Raw genomic sequence first — 15,453 nt, 5'->3', positions numbered from 1 at the left:
CACAGTAGCCTGAGGTACATCTCGTCCAGTCCCAATGACTTACCCAACTTGATGCTTTCCAAAAGCTCCAGCACATCCTCTTTCTTAATATCTACATGCTCAAGCTTTTCAGTCCGCTGTAAGTCATCCCTACAATCACCAAGATCCTTTTCCGTAGTGAATACTGAAGCAAAGTACTCATTAAGTATGTCTGCTATCTCCTCCAGTTCCATACACACTGCTCCACTGTCACACTTGATTGGTCCTATTCTCTCGCATCTTATCCTCTTGCTCTTCACATACTTGTAGAATGCCTTGGGGTTTTCCTTAACCCTGTCTGCCAAGGCCTTCTCATGGCCCCCTCTGGCTCTCCTAATTTCTTTCTTAAGCTCCTTCCTGCTAGCCTTATAATCTTCTAGATCTCTATTATTACCTAGTTGTTGTTATTATTTTTTTTGAACCTTTTGTAAACTCTTCTTTGCTTCTTGACTAGATTTACAACAGCCTTTGTACACCACAGTTCCTGTACCTTACCATCCTTTCCCTGTCTCATTGGAAAGTACCTATGCAGAACTCCACACAAGTATCCCCTGAATATTTGCCACATTTCTTCCATTCATTTCCCTGAGAACATCTGTTTCCAATTTATGCTTCAAAGTTCCTGCCTGATAGCTTCATATTTCCCCTTACTCCAATTAAACGCTTTCCTAACTTTTTTGTTCCTATCCCTCTCCAATGTTATGTAAATGAGATAGAATTGTGATCACTATCTCCAAAATGCTCTCCCACTGAGAGATCTGACACCTGACCAGGTTCATTTCCCAATACCAAATCAAGTACAGTCTCTCCCTTGTAGGCTTATCTACATATTGTGTCAGGAAACCTTCCTGAACACACCTAACAAACTCCACCCCATCTAAACCCCTCACTCTTGGGAGATGCCAGTGGATATTTGGGAAATTAAAATCGCCCACCACAACAACCCTGTATTTATTACACCTTTGCAGAATCTGTCTCCCTATCTGCTCCTCAATGTCCATGTTACTATTGGGAGGTCTATATTCATAAAAAAACACCTAGTAGAGTTATTGACCCCTTCCTGTTCCTAACTTCCACCCACAGAGACTCCGTAGACAATCCCTCCATGACTTCCTCCTTTTCTGCAGCTGTGACACTATCTCTGATCAACAGTGCCACGCCCCCACCTCTTTTCCCTCCCTCCCTGTCCTTTCTGAAACATCTAAAGCCCGGCACTTGAAGTAGCCATTCCTGTCCCTGCACCATCCAAGTCTCTGTAATCGCCACAGCATCATAGCTCCAAGTACTGATCCACACTCTAAGCTCATCTACTTTGTTTATGATACGCTTTGCATTAAAATATTCACATCTCAAACCATCGGTCTGAGCGCGTCCCTTCTCTATCACCTGCCTATCCTCCCTCTCGCACCGTCTCCAAGCTTTCTCTATTTGTGAGCCAACTGCCTCTTCCTCTGTCTCTTCAGTTTGGTTCCCACCCCCCCCCCCCCCCCAGCAATTCTAGTTTAAACGCTCCCCGATAGCCTTAGCAAACCTCTCCTCCAGGATATCGGTCCCCCTGGGATTCAAATGCAACCTTGTCCTTTTTTGTACAGGTCACTCCTTCTCCAAAAGAGGGTCCCAATGATCCAGAAATCTGATTCCCTGCCCCTGCTCCAATCCCTCAGCCACGCATTTAGAACTATAGAACATTACAGCACAGAAACAGGCCTTTTGGCCCTTCTTGGCTATGCCAAACCATTTTTCTGCCTAGTCCCTCTGACCTGCACCTGGACCATATCCCTCCATACACCTCTCATTTATCCTGTACCTCATTCTATTCCTATACTTGCTGTCACGTGGCATAGGCAGTAATCCCGAGATTACTACCCTTGTGGTCCTGCTTCTCAACTTCCTTCCTAACTCCCTGTGGTCTGCTTTCAGAACCTCCTCCCTTTTCCTGCCTATGTCATTGGTACCAATATGCACCACAACCTCTGGCTGTTCTCCTTCCCAGCTCAGGATATTGTGGACGTGATCAGAAACATCCCGGACCCTGGCACCTGGGAGGCAAACTACTATCCGTGCTTCTTTCCTGCATCCACAGAATTGCCTGTCTGACCCCTTAACTATACAGTCCCCTATCACTGCTGCTATCCTCTTCCTTTCCCTACCCTTCTGAGCCACTGGGCCAGACTCTGCGCCAGTGTTGCGGGCATTGTTGCTTCCCCCGGGTAGGCTGTTCCCCCCAACAGTACTCAAGCAGGAGTACTTATCTTCAAGGGGGACAGCCATGGGTACTATCTAGCATCTGCCTCTTGCCCCACCCTCTCCTGAATGTTACCCACTTATCTGTTTCCTGAGGCCCCTGATTGACTACCTGCCTATAGCTCCTCTCTATCACCTCCTCACTTTTCCTGACCAGACGAAGGTCATCGAGTTGCATCTCCAGTTCCCTAACGCAGTCCTTAAGCTGCAGTTCGACGCACCTGTCGCAGATGTGGCCATCAGGGAGGCTGAGTGTCTCCCGGACTTCCCACATCTGACACCCAGTACAGAACACTGGCTGCACACACATTCTTTCTGTCTGTATTCTACACAGATAACCTACCTTGCCTCGACCTGTTATCGCTAAAGCCCCGTTGAACCAAAGCCTTCCCACTCTGTCTCCCTCTACTCCAAAGCCCGCTCTATAAAGCTGTCTCCTTTTAAACTCTTCTCACTGTTCTCACTGGCTGACATCCATGCGCTTGCGCAATTGTACCCTGATCAAACCCCTGAAGAAATAACTCAAACGCTGGACATATTTTTATGCAATTTTAATATCTTATGTGGATCATAGCATCACCTAAAACAGCAAATAAATCATCTATAAATGCCAAAAATCATGAGAAATTAGGAGTTAACTAAAGGAAAATAAATGAAAATCTCCACACCAGGGGACTGTAACTGCTATATGATCACCATTAAAGTCAATGGAGGATCAGATCCTGCACCACTTCTTCAGCATAATTGTTAGGATACTATAGCTAGATGGGTTTCTATGGAGTTTAGTGATAGAGCATTTTGCCTGATTGACGGTGTAGAAGTTCTGAGCTTAAGTTTAAAGCCTAAAGCCATCTGGGAGCCATTGATATTTGTAAGGGGGATCTAGCCACTTTAAGATCTCTAACAAAAGGAATAAATCTCCATAATTGTGAGTATAGCTTTTTATTGTCTGATGGTTATTTGGCTATAAAGTGCTTATCAATCTTTTTCCACCTGCAACTTGAATAAATCGTTCTTGAATTTTAGATATGTTTAATGGACATCCAGTGGGTCGATAATACAAATCTGTACTTTTTAAATTTATGCAGTCGACGTTTCAGGCCGAGACCCTTCGTCAGGACGAAGGGTCTCGTCCTGACGAAGGGGTCTCGGCCTGAAACGTCGACTGCACCTCTTCCTACAGATGCTGCCTGGCCTGCTGCGTTCACCAGCAACTTTGATGTGTGTTGCTTGAATTTCCAGCATCTGCAGAATTCCTCGTGTTTTCCTTTTAAATTTATGTACAGCAAGTGTTTTGGTATCATGGTGTTGAATTAATATGTGGAAGAGCAGGTAACTCAGTCCACAACTTGGTTTCAGTATTTATTTGTAACTTTACAGATATTAAAAGGTGCTGTCTAATTTGTTCAATAACAATGGGAGCCTTTGTACTTATCATTATTCTTGCAGCAAGATCCAAGCCAAATGTCTTCTGTCTGTAATTTTCAAAGCAAAGCATTTCTTGGAAACAGCGTGTTTTTTTAAAAAAAAATGTCCCTTGCCCTCAAGTATCAAGAATTTTGTGGGTCATGGATGTTTATTGGCAAAACCGGTGTTTGTTGTCCATTCCAAATTGCCCTGCACTGAGGAGACAGTAAACAGTTGTCTATATTTTGTGGGCTTGACTCGTGCAGGCTGGAGTGACATAGACTTTTTTTTACAAAAAGCTTGTGCTGGTTTTTAAAGAAATTTTTGGCTTTTTTGTGTTGCAATTACAACCTAAGGTAGTATGGAGCCTAACCCTGTGACTTGTGTAATTATGACAGCAGTTGACTTTTTTTTAAAAGAGGTCGGCAAGTTACTCAAATGTTTAATAACACCCATCTTATTGAAGTCTGTCCTTTTCCAGATTTCTTTTCATTTTACTTGGACCAGTTGGAAAAGCACAACAATACCATGAGATTGGTAGATCTATGGCCACTATAATGACTGATGAGGTAAGTCTGCCTTGAGACAATGGTGTGCATGTCATTGATTGGGTTGGTGCTGTTTTAGGTGATGCTATGATCCAGATAAGATTATTAAAATTTCATAAAAATATGTCTAGTGTTTGAGTTTCCCTTGTGTTCCTTTCAGGATAAAGTCCAGTTTTCTTTCCTCATTATTCAGCCCCATGACACTGTAGGATTTTGAAACTAGAACATGCAAGAGACATTTTATGTGCTTTACAAAAGCTACAGCCCATCATTTCCATTATGAACAAACCTAAAGCAATTGCCTTACACCAGCATCATTATGTCAGATGCCATCCCTTAAAGTGAACGCAACTCAATGAGTGTCAGTTCTTCCCACGCACTGCCTGAACATTTTCTGTTTTTTTTGTCTTGGACTTCCAGCACCTGCATTTTTGACTGGGCTATGGAATTTCAGACCTAAATTTCTCCACTTCACCTCTTTCTGAGTGGCCTTTAAACCTACCCTTGAAACCATTTGCATGCATTTTACAGATTACACTGATTTTGAGCTGTTATGCCAATCACTGGCCCTTTTGACAGGCAAATGTCACTACCTAGTCTGCAACCCCCACCCCAGCACACATCTTCCTGCCCCCCCCCCCCATTGAAGTGGCAGCAGCAACTATCCTTTGGAAATTATTTCACAGTGAGATTTAATTTAACTGTTTAATTTTAAAGACTTTTTAAGAGCTAGGTAATGTAAGGCTGGTTCATTTGCTCTGGAAAACTGAGATGACACTGAGATGAAGCTATTTTTCATTTCTATTTCTGAATTCTTTACGAAATATGTTAGAGCAAGCAGTGAGCTGGATGTAACATCAATTAGATTATTGTCAGCTTCATGTCTGACAGGAAATACAATCTGCCTGTACTGGCTAAGACATGTTTTATTTGCATCACAGATTTAAGATGGAATTCCTAAACTAGTAATATAATAAATTGGGAAGTGTTGTGGGTCAAGAGCAATTGCAGCAGTACTCAGCCTCTGGATTAGAGGAAGTGAAATTTGCCTTTGCTGTTTAAGGAGAAGTTGGATAGTAAGGAAACAAACTTGGAAATAATTTGTAGATTTAAAACAATTTTGTTGATGCATGGAGTTAGTTATAGAAAAGTGCAGCACAGAAACGGGCCCCTTGGCCCATCTAATCCAGTTTGATGGATGCAATATAGTGCAGTTATCCCTGCATTGAAGAAAGATTTGGCTTAGTAATGTATAGGAATGTAATCGTGATTTAGGCATAGATCCCTGGATAAAATTAGAACTATTTAGATTATTTGCACTTAAAATGGACTTCACTATTTTCTTCTTTATTTTGAATGGTAGGTACTACCATGATATTTTGAGTTGGTGCCAGCCTCAGAAAAGTAAAAATGATAATATTATAGAAATTGCTTACAATGCAGTATTTTTTGTGGCTTTGCTCTCTTTCGAACAGCAGGCTGAATTTCTGTAGATATCTGCTAAATACGTGCAAGGAACGTGACTCTCTCTTGTGCCTATATTACTGATTACAGATTGACTAAAAAACTGAATTGCTCAGGTGTACACCATTAAATGCATTCAAAGGGTAAAAGTTGCTGTTTCCAACCATTAATACACCATTACGTGTAACTAAACCAGTAACTAATCTTGTAGGGCATTAGGCAATTTTTATTTAGTTGCTGCAATTTGTTTTTTAAATACAGTAGATTCCAATTGAGGACACATTAGGACCAGTATATTTTGGCCCAGTTAAGCAGCTGCCCCAATTAGCTGAACTTTCTTTGAAATTGTTAAAGTATAAAAGAAAAGGATGAACTACTGTTCAATTGAATAATAAATTTTATGTCTAAATGAAATGCAGAACAAATTAGAACACTATCAATACTACTACAGTACTATAAAACTGCGTATTAGTTCTTAATAGTTATCAATTGAGAAATTCATCCAGTGTATATTGTTGTGTTCTTTTGACTGTAAATTAACAAAATCAGCGCAGACACCCAGTGCAGATAATGGACTGCCTTCATGCAATACCTTTGATGATTGCATCTTCCAAACTTCATCTTCATTGTAACATTCAAGATGGTTGTCAATACCTTCCAATTCTTCATAGCTTCTAACTTGTTGAAGTAGTGAAATTGTTTCATTTTCATTTTTGCTGTTTCTGGTATCTCCAAGCCTGAATGCTTGAAACTGCAGTGAACGAAAGTTTTGAATTATCTTACTACCTATTTTTTGCTAACTATCAGTAACAAAAATCACTGCTTTTTGAATGTATTCGTACATAATTCACGCTATTTAAAAACAGTAAGCATGGTATAGTGTCTGATGGTCACACAGGTGCACACGTCTGATGCTAGTTAGAAACTGTTCGGCAACAGTCTCTTGCCCTAATTAAGTGGCATGGTATCCCAAATAAATGAAGGGAATCACAGCTGTTTTCTCGGTTAATTTTTGTTCTTTAAGAGCTAACCCAAATAAGCAGTTGTCCCGCTTAACCGATGGGCCAATTAACCAGAATCCCCTGTATTGGCATTTTCTCCCAAATCTGTGAACTATGCATGGATATTTTTAAATGAGATTCCAAAGTGATTCAAAAGGTACACCCTTTACGAAACTGGACTTGAGGTTTGTTGGTGATTAGATCCTGCAATATGAAAGGATCAAATAATAGGCACTTCACTCAGTGTATGTTTTTTAAAAAAAAAATACAAATGGCCCATAAATTTGCAACCATCATTAAATGAAAAGGCAGTCTTCAGAAATGGTACTCATTCAGTGGTGAAAAATAACTCTTAAACTTCCCTTTCTTCTTTTCCCCCCTCCCAGTATACATATTGCTTATAATCCATATTGTTTGAGTGTCAGCATCATTTTTGTTTAATGTCACTATTTGAATAATCGATGTGGACATGTAGACACGTAATCTGGTCCAATACCATTTTAGAGCTGTTTCCTTTGTTTGTGGTGAATGTTAGTATCAATGATTGAATGTGGGGTATTGGATTGGTGTTTAGTGCAGGAAAGCTAAGCTGTATTTTTGCATTCATTTGACATTTGCTGACACACAAGTAATAGAGAAGTAGGAAGGAAAGGACAGTGAAGCTAGTGGAAGATACTCCATGATGAAGCCTGGTGGTACAATCTGTGCATACGTTTGCATGTTGTAACAAACCTATTGAAGGGAGTAGTACCCAAGTGATCACGAACCTAAAAATGCACATTGCTACTTTTAATAATTAAAAAGTGAAAACTCCAAAAGCTCAATCAGACAGCATCTGCAGAAAGAAATAGGTAACATTGCAGGTTGATCTAGGACAGAGAAAAGGAGTTTGCTACTTAATTTTTTTTAATCAAGCAGAATAGTACCAAAGCAGGTTATAAAGAATTAATGATGATCCTTGAATTACTTGTGTGATTGAAACAATCATAACATTTCTTGTCAGGGTGTCTCTGATTAGAGGATTTAAATCAAAACATTTTAATATAAAGAACAGAATGAGATAATGGCAATGTGAAAATGGGTGAGCAGTTTCCACAAATTAAACTCTGCTCAGCTGGAGTAGAGAAATCCTGCCGAACAGTAAGTTGCAAAGATGCTTTATGAAACATGATCAAAGGATAAAGTTGAGATATTGTAGTCAACAGTGCAATTATATTACATCTTGATTATCTAAATTAGAGTTCTGATGGGACCACAAACAAGAATTTCACAAACTTACAAGCCTCTTACAAATGTTATTAGATGGCATTCAAAAATAACATGCATATACACTTTAGTTTTAAAAGATTAATTTAAAAGATCATTGTTCTGCATGCATTTCAGATTTTCCATGATGTAGCCTACAAAGCCAAAGATCGCAGTGATCTTCTTGCTGGGATTGATGAATTTCTTGATCAAGTGACTGTTCTGCCCCCTGGTGAATGGGATCCCTCCATCCGAATCGAACCTCCAAAAAATGTTCCATCTCAGGTATGACTTTTCCATTGCAATCAAAAAGATCCTTGAAGAGGGTACTTGTGCATTACTTTGTTTTTGTTGCCAGCATGTAACACTGGCAAATTTAACTGTTAATCACAATAATATAATAATAGATGGGATATAGAGAAGTGCTGAGCTATTGAAAGGGACCAGAAGACATTTACCCTTTAAAAAAAAAAAAAAAATTTTTAAATCTTGAAGTACTAATTGGGAATAATTGTGTCATCACTTTGTGTGACATTTCCACATGGATATCTATAGACCTGAAGAATCTTCAGAAACCATGTGGATGTCTCATTCATATCTCCATTTGTACATTAGGAGAAACGGAAGCAGCCAGGAATCCCAAATGGTAATGCTTGCCATATTGAGCCTGAACCGCAAGTGGGCCACACAGGTCCTGAACTGCAGCGCACTGGAAGGTTTGTTGTAACTACTTGTATGGCATTTTTAACTCAACTTAAATTTTGGCACACTCATTCTCAACATATACCCACTCTGTTTATCTCATTTTCCCTCTTTTGTGAATGGTAAACTTCAGCTAAATTAACATAGCTACAGTGTGTGCTTTTGCTGTGACCTTAGCTGAAACCAATGCAGCTGTTTAACATTGTAACTGAGAGACATATGGCAAGTTTTAGAACTAGGTTGCTTTTTGCCTCATGTGGCACATTAAGATTACTCAGCCAGAGACCAGAAGTTCAAAACATTTTTCTTCTCTAAAAGCAAACTGTGTTCACAGAAAATGACTTTGTGATTCCATCAAAATAAAGCATTCCTTTGCATATTCAATTTTAAAGAACTCATTATTTGCCTTATTGACAAAACATCAGCAATTGTCTATTGAATTGTAACTAGTGCCTGCATTTTTTTTCCCCTGATGCTTTGTAATTGTCTACCTCAATCAAATTGCAAATCCCTATCGATACAAGCTGCCATGGCACTTCATATCATTATTATATCGTATAAATTCATAAGGGATCCAGATCAATTACTGCTGGGACAGTTCTGATGTTCAGCAGTGAAAGTACTGATTTGTGACAAATATGATTACATGATATATATGTACAGTATCTGAAATACATCTTATGGATATGTTTGATGATGAAATTCAATAAAAAATAAATTACAAAAAAATAAATATTTTATTGGGGTAACAATAATAAAATGAGAAATCTAAACATACCAGCTGACAATCTAGTTTAAACAAAATGAGTAGATTTGTTGGTATGAAGTAGCATTGGTGATTAAGGCTGAATCCACTTCAGTAATAAGATGGGATGTAACAAAGACAATCTGGCAGTGGTCACTGAGTACAAATAAGAAATAGGAAAGTGTGGAAGAAAAATAAATTTTGAATTAAAAAAATGTTGTTGTTAAGTTTGACTTTGCCCAAGATGTAGGTCATGAGGGTGACAGGATAAGACGCTGGCTCTGTCTTGCTTGGGCTAGATAACATTATGTCATGCCAATGATGTGGTATTACTGACCTTTGTCCAAGAAACAAAGTGACTAGCAGCTTGTCTGTTACATACAAATAAATAAGTATTGCTAAACTTTGTTCAAGTCTGTCTGGCTAATAGGGGAAGTGAATGTGGATATGCAGTTCTAATGTTGTGTACCACGTGGAAGCATTTGAAGACTTGCTGGTACCTAACAGGTGCTTCTTAAAATTGTTGACCAAGTAGGATTAGCTGTTGGCTCTTCCCCAAAATTTACTGTATAAATTTAAGATGCAACCTGGCATTGGCAGAGTCTTGAAATGGCTTTCCATGATCATGTATTAAAAGATTAACTGTATACCGAGGTCTGTGTCTTTATTTCTGTTTGATAACCAAATAAAGTCTCTTACGGTAAATTGGCGATGAATTCTTTTACAATAAAATATGAACAGGGTAGATTTCTTTAACAAAAAGATTAAGCCATTAATGAGAATTGTGTACATGCCCACTGATTGTGGCTGGGAAGTAGTAGAACATATAAATTGAGAGATTAAACAAGCATATAGTAAAAGCAGAGTGGTTTCAATGGGGGAATTTGAACTTGGATAAAGATTGAAAGCGGACAAACCTATAGATGAAAGACAGCTGGTATATTTTTTAAAAAAAGGTGAGAGGGAGGGATGAGATGGGCTGGTAAGTGATTGGTAGAGCTAGGTGAGGTGGAATTGATGGGCAGATGGAGCCAAGTGGAGGAGGGTGAATGTTGAATTTTGTGACAAATGTTGGTGGGTAATAGGTGGATTCGGGTAAGGAAAAATGGGCAGATGGAGCCAGGTAGGGTGAGAGGAAGAGAAAGATGGGTGATACAAAACCAGATAAAGGAGGGATGATGAGTGGATGAGAAGGTGATAGGAGGGGTGCATTAAGGGAGAAGAAACCCAGGTAAGTAGGTACATGGATAATGGGCAAATGGAACCAGTTGGAGGAAGAGTCCCATTGGGTTGCAAGCTTCACAAATGGAATACAAGATGTTGTTCCTGAAGTACCCTATGGTATTTTCCCATTTTGGGGAGCCTGTGCTCCCAGTATTCCTTTCCCATTTCTACCTATCTAATTAAGTGCTCTACCTTTGTTCACCTTTTTCATTCCCCGTTAGCTAGATTCACTACTCTCCCATACTTGACTCCATCTACCCAGGTTTCTTTTCCCATGGCCTACCCTTGTCATCCCCTTCCCCCATCTGGTTCCACATCAACTTCTGTTTTTACCTTCTCCCTCCCCTCCTCTCTTCCTATCTGACTCCATATGCCTAATTGTTATTTCTTCCCTTGTTTCTACTTGCAGTATCTATCAACTACCAGCCTCTTTCTAAATTTCTCTCCCTTCCCTTCCTTTTTGCTATTTGTATTCATCACCTCACCTGATTTCACCTATCATCCAGTAACCCCCATCTCACCCCTCCCTCTCACTTCTACGTACTGACTATCTGGCTTTCTGTCTTGATTCAGGAGCGCGACCTAAAATGGTGACCATTCATTTCCCTCTAAAGATACTTGCTGAGCAGAGTTTCTCTAATATTTTGTTTTACCCCAGGTTTAACTTCTATGGTCTCTATTTGATAGAAAGATGTTTGCTGAAAAAAGATCAATAGGTCCTGAACTTGTAACAGTAAATAGATCATAATAAAGTGATTGCACTAAAAGTAGTGAACTATATATGAATTAGGGTGACCAGGGAACATCATATAGGATGCTTTTATTTTTTAAAAAAAAAAGTAATCTGTGCTGCCCAAAAGGTCTCTAGATAACTTGTTTCACTTTACAGGCACCTTGGTCTGTGGACCCAATGGTGCTATAATTATGGGGATAAAGGGTGCCTCGAGCAGCTGGGTCATTGGTCATTGCTTGCCATTAGAGATCTTTTCAGTGTTGGCCAATTTCATGTTGGCATGCAGATGATGCAACAAGTGCCTGTAGAAACCATTTGACATCTGTGAAACATGCAAGTCTTGTTTTAAAGCACTTAGAACATAGAAACATAGAAAACCTACAGCACAAGACAGGCCTTTCAGCCCACAATGCTGTGCCAAACATGTACTTAATTTAGAAATTACCTCGGGTTACCCATAGCCCTCTATTTTTCTAAACTCTGTGTACAATCCAAGAGTCTCTTTAAAAGACCCTATTGTATCTGCCTCCACCACCATCACCGGCAGCCCATTCCACGCACTCACCACTCTGCGTTTTTTTTTAAAAAACAACAAACAAACTTGCCCCTGACATCTCCTCTGTACATACTTCCAAGCACCTTAAAACTGTCCTCTTGTGTTAGCCATTTCAGCCCTGGGGGGAAAAGCCTCTGACTATCCACACAATTAATGCCTCTCATCATCTTGTACACCTCTATCAGGTCACCTCTCATCCTCTGTCGCTCCAAGGAGAAAAGGCCGAGTTCACTCAACCTATTCTCATCAGGCATGCTTGCCAATCCAGGCAACATCCTTGTAAACCTCCTCTGCACCCTTTCTATAGTTTCTACATCTTTCCTGTAGAGAGGTGACCAGAACTGAGCACAGTACTCCCAAGGGTCCTATACAGCTGTAACATTACCTCTCGGCTCCTAAATTCAATTCCACGATTGATGAAGGCCAATACACTGTATGCCTTCTTAACCACGCAGTCAACCTGCGCAGCAGCTTTGAGTGTCCTATGGACTCAGACCCCAAGATCCCTCTGATCCTCCACACTGCCAAGAGTCTTACCATTAACACTATATTCTGCCATCATATTTGACCTACCAAAACGAACCTCCTCACACTTATCTGGGTTGAACTCCATCTGCCACTTCTCAGCCCAGTTTTGCATCCTATCGATGTCCAGCTGTAACCTCTGACAGCCCTTCTCACTATCCATAACACCCCCAACTTTTGTGCCATTAGCAAATTTACTAACCCATCATTCCACTTCCTCATCCAGGTCATTTATAAAAATCACGAAGAGCAGGGGTCCCAGAACAGATCCCTGAGGCACACCATTGGTGACCGACCTCCATGCAGAATATGACCTGTCTACAACCACTCTTTGCCTTCTGTGTGCAAGCCAGTTCTGGATCCACAAAGCAAGGTCTCCTTGGATCCCATGCCTCCTTACTTTCTCAATAATCCCTGCATGGGGTATCTTATCAAATGCCTTGCTGAAATCCATATGTACTACTTGCTTAAAAGGAAGCAAACTACTCTGATATGAAAACAAAGATATCCCAATTTAACTTTTGTTTGTTGTGATTCTAGGTTTAGCACTTGTGCTATATACAGTGCCTATCTAGACAACCAAAATGGCCTTGAATTCAGTTTCTAGCTGTATTCCTTTTTGTTGTTTTAAATGTCTTGCTGGTACTTTATGATCTCGACTGTAACTGCTAATTTCTATCCAGCTCTACAGTACTTGCAGTTTCAGTCACAGCATTATACTGTTGATCCTCTAATTCTATACAAAACAGTTTGTAATCTTGAAATAATGTGCAATTATTTATGGATGGTCTGGGTCTAGTGCAATATACTTGTGATTTGTTTAAATCAAAAAAAAGATGTGCATGGAAATCTTCAAGCTGACTTTACATATTTGATTGCCTCCTGCTCATTGGAGTGTTTGATCTATTTCACATTTTAATTGCAGCAATCTTGAGTGCTGCCTTTCAATTATGAACACTTTAAAATTAAACATAAGAGCTGGTTTTCTTCATCACCTGTACCATATTCAATCTCACACCTGTGCCTTATCCCTAAAGCTTGATTTTTTTTCCAGTTTTAAATTTTGGCTTGGTGTTTTCCATTTTATTAGTATTAAGCAAAATTGGGTATTTATGGTGTGTGTGTGTGTATGTGTATATGTATGTATATATGTATGTGTATATGTATATATGTATGTATATATGCATATATGTGTGTATATGTATATATGTGTGTATATGTATGTATATATGTAATTTTTTTTAGAAACGTTTACTCTGGAAGCACTCACTTTTTATGCTTTGACAACGGCAGCTAATTGAATAAGTCTGCATTTTTAAAGTATGTGAATTTTTTATTCAAAAAACAATGTAAGATGTTAATTCTGTATGGTTGCTATATATTACCATCACAGTTTTTTTTGTTCGTAGAAGTGAAAGAACAGTTTTCCAATGTCCTCAGGTGCTTGCTTTACATTATCTACTGGTTCAACCTGAATTTGAAGGCCTGCTTATTTTGCATTTAAATCCCCCTCATTCATTACCTTTGAGCTTGCACACATCTAAATTAATATTCTTATTTTGTTTAATTCTCAAGGCTACCACCTTACCTGTCTCTCAACCCTCCTAAAGCCTTGCAGCAAGCCACACCTGATTTCCTCTCCATCCCTCAACTATGATTCCTTGAATGAGTAGGACACAGAGAGTATGGCATTAATGCAGGCAAATGAGATTAGTATAAGTGGGTATGATTGTCAGCTTAGATGTGGTGGACTAAAGGGCCTGTTTCTATACTGTACAGTTTTAAGTCCTCTGATTTTTGCCTTTTAACCTATGATTGATAAGTGTCTTCATTAGTAAAATGAAGTGTCTTCATCTTAGATCCTCCAATCAGGAATGTTCTTCCTGTCTCTCAGTAGATATAAAACCTCCTTTAAGATTACATTTTCCTGATTAACTCTGTTTGCTATTCATTTGATATAGCTTACACTTGTGAGGTATTTTTTGTGTTCCTTTACATTAAATGTGCTATGTCTTCTGTAGTTGTTATTATTTATTTCTTAGCATTCAATGCAGTTTTCCAGAAGTAGTTTTAATGAAGAGATTGATGTTTAAATATTTTTGTTGGGGCTGTTATGACTCTGGTTTGCTCTGGATAGCCTGCAGTTTGTTTGTTTTTTTTTGGATTTCTACCAGTATTTCTATCTTTATTGTGAACCTTAGTATCTCTAAATTTCTGCATATGTCCAACTCCTCTAAACTTCCAGTTTCCTTTTGTAATTTGTAAACATAGGACCCAGCTTGCTTAATTTTGTTAAATTTGAATTGTTGGTTATTATAAAACTAAAAAAAATGCTAAACACTTTTTGAAAGAAAAAAATGTATTTAAAAAAACGAAGTTTTATCGTACTTGTCTATTTTGTACTATTCCATCAACTAATTAATGTCATGCATAGTTACTGGGTAATCAGCATGTTGGAAATTTTTGTTTCATGTGATTCATTTCAATTCTTTCAGGCTATTTGGGGGTTTGATCCTTGACATTAAACGGAAGATGCCTTATTTCTGGAGTGACTTCAGAGATGCCCTTAGCTTACAGTGTGTGGCATCCTTCCTGTTCCTGTACTGTGCCTGCATGTCTCCTGTAATCACGTTTGGTGGCCTCTTGGGAGAAGCAACAGATGGATGCATAGTAAGAAAGTCAAGGATGCTGATGCATTTAAATTGCTGATTTGACCTAAGTATAGTATTTCTGTCATATAACACAAATGAGAATTAATCTTTAAAAATTCAGTAGTATTGAAATAGAAACATTGCCTTTGGGAAATTTGAGATGTGTAAGTTATTGATGAACTTGTCAAAATAGCAGTGATTACTTTGCAAGAGTCACAAAGCATGGCAACAGGCCCTTCTGTTCAACAAAATCCACACTGACTAAAGATTAAGATCTTTTAAAGATTAGCTTTATTTGTCATACTGTATGTACATCAAAACATCAAAGCATAGTGAAATGTGTTATTTGTGTCAATGACCAACAGTCGAAGATGTGCTAGAAGCACCAGC

The 15,453-nt window shown here is 39.0% G+C and overlaps 1 protein-coding gene across 1 annotated transcript in view; it reads left to right on the top strand.

Annotated features, from left to right (window-relative positions):
* The window catches only part of LOC140191619 (electroneutral sodium bicarbonate exchanger 1-like), a 100,920-nt gene that overhangs the window by 41,533 nt on the left and 43,934 nt on the right, over positions 1-15,453 (top strand). The window contains exons 7-10 of the mRNA XM_072249176.1: positions 4,151-4,238; positions 8,066-8,212; positions 8,543-8,643; positions 14,908-15,082. Of these exons, the coding sequence (XP_072105277.1) occupies positions 4,151-4,238; positions 8,066-8,212; positions 8,543-8,643; positions 14,908-15,082 (511 nt within the window). The remainder of the gene's footprint in view (positions 1-4,150; positions 4,239-8,065; positions 8,213-8,542; positions 8,644-14,907; positions 15,083-15,453) is intronic.

The sequence above is a fragment of the Mobula birostris genome, chromosome X, assembly GCF_030028105.1.
Source record: "Mobula birostris isolate sMobBir1 chromosome X, sMobBir1.hap1, whole genome shotgun sequence".
Lineage (NCBI taxonomy): Eukaryota > Metazoa > Chordata > Chondrichthyes > Myliobatiformes > Myliobatidae > Mobula > Mobula birostris.
The sequence above is the reverse complement of the archived record's forward strand: the minus strand, read 5'-3'. Positions and strand labels throughout refer to the sequence as shown.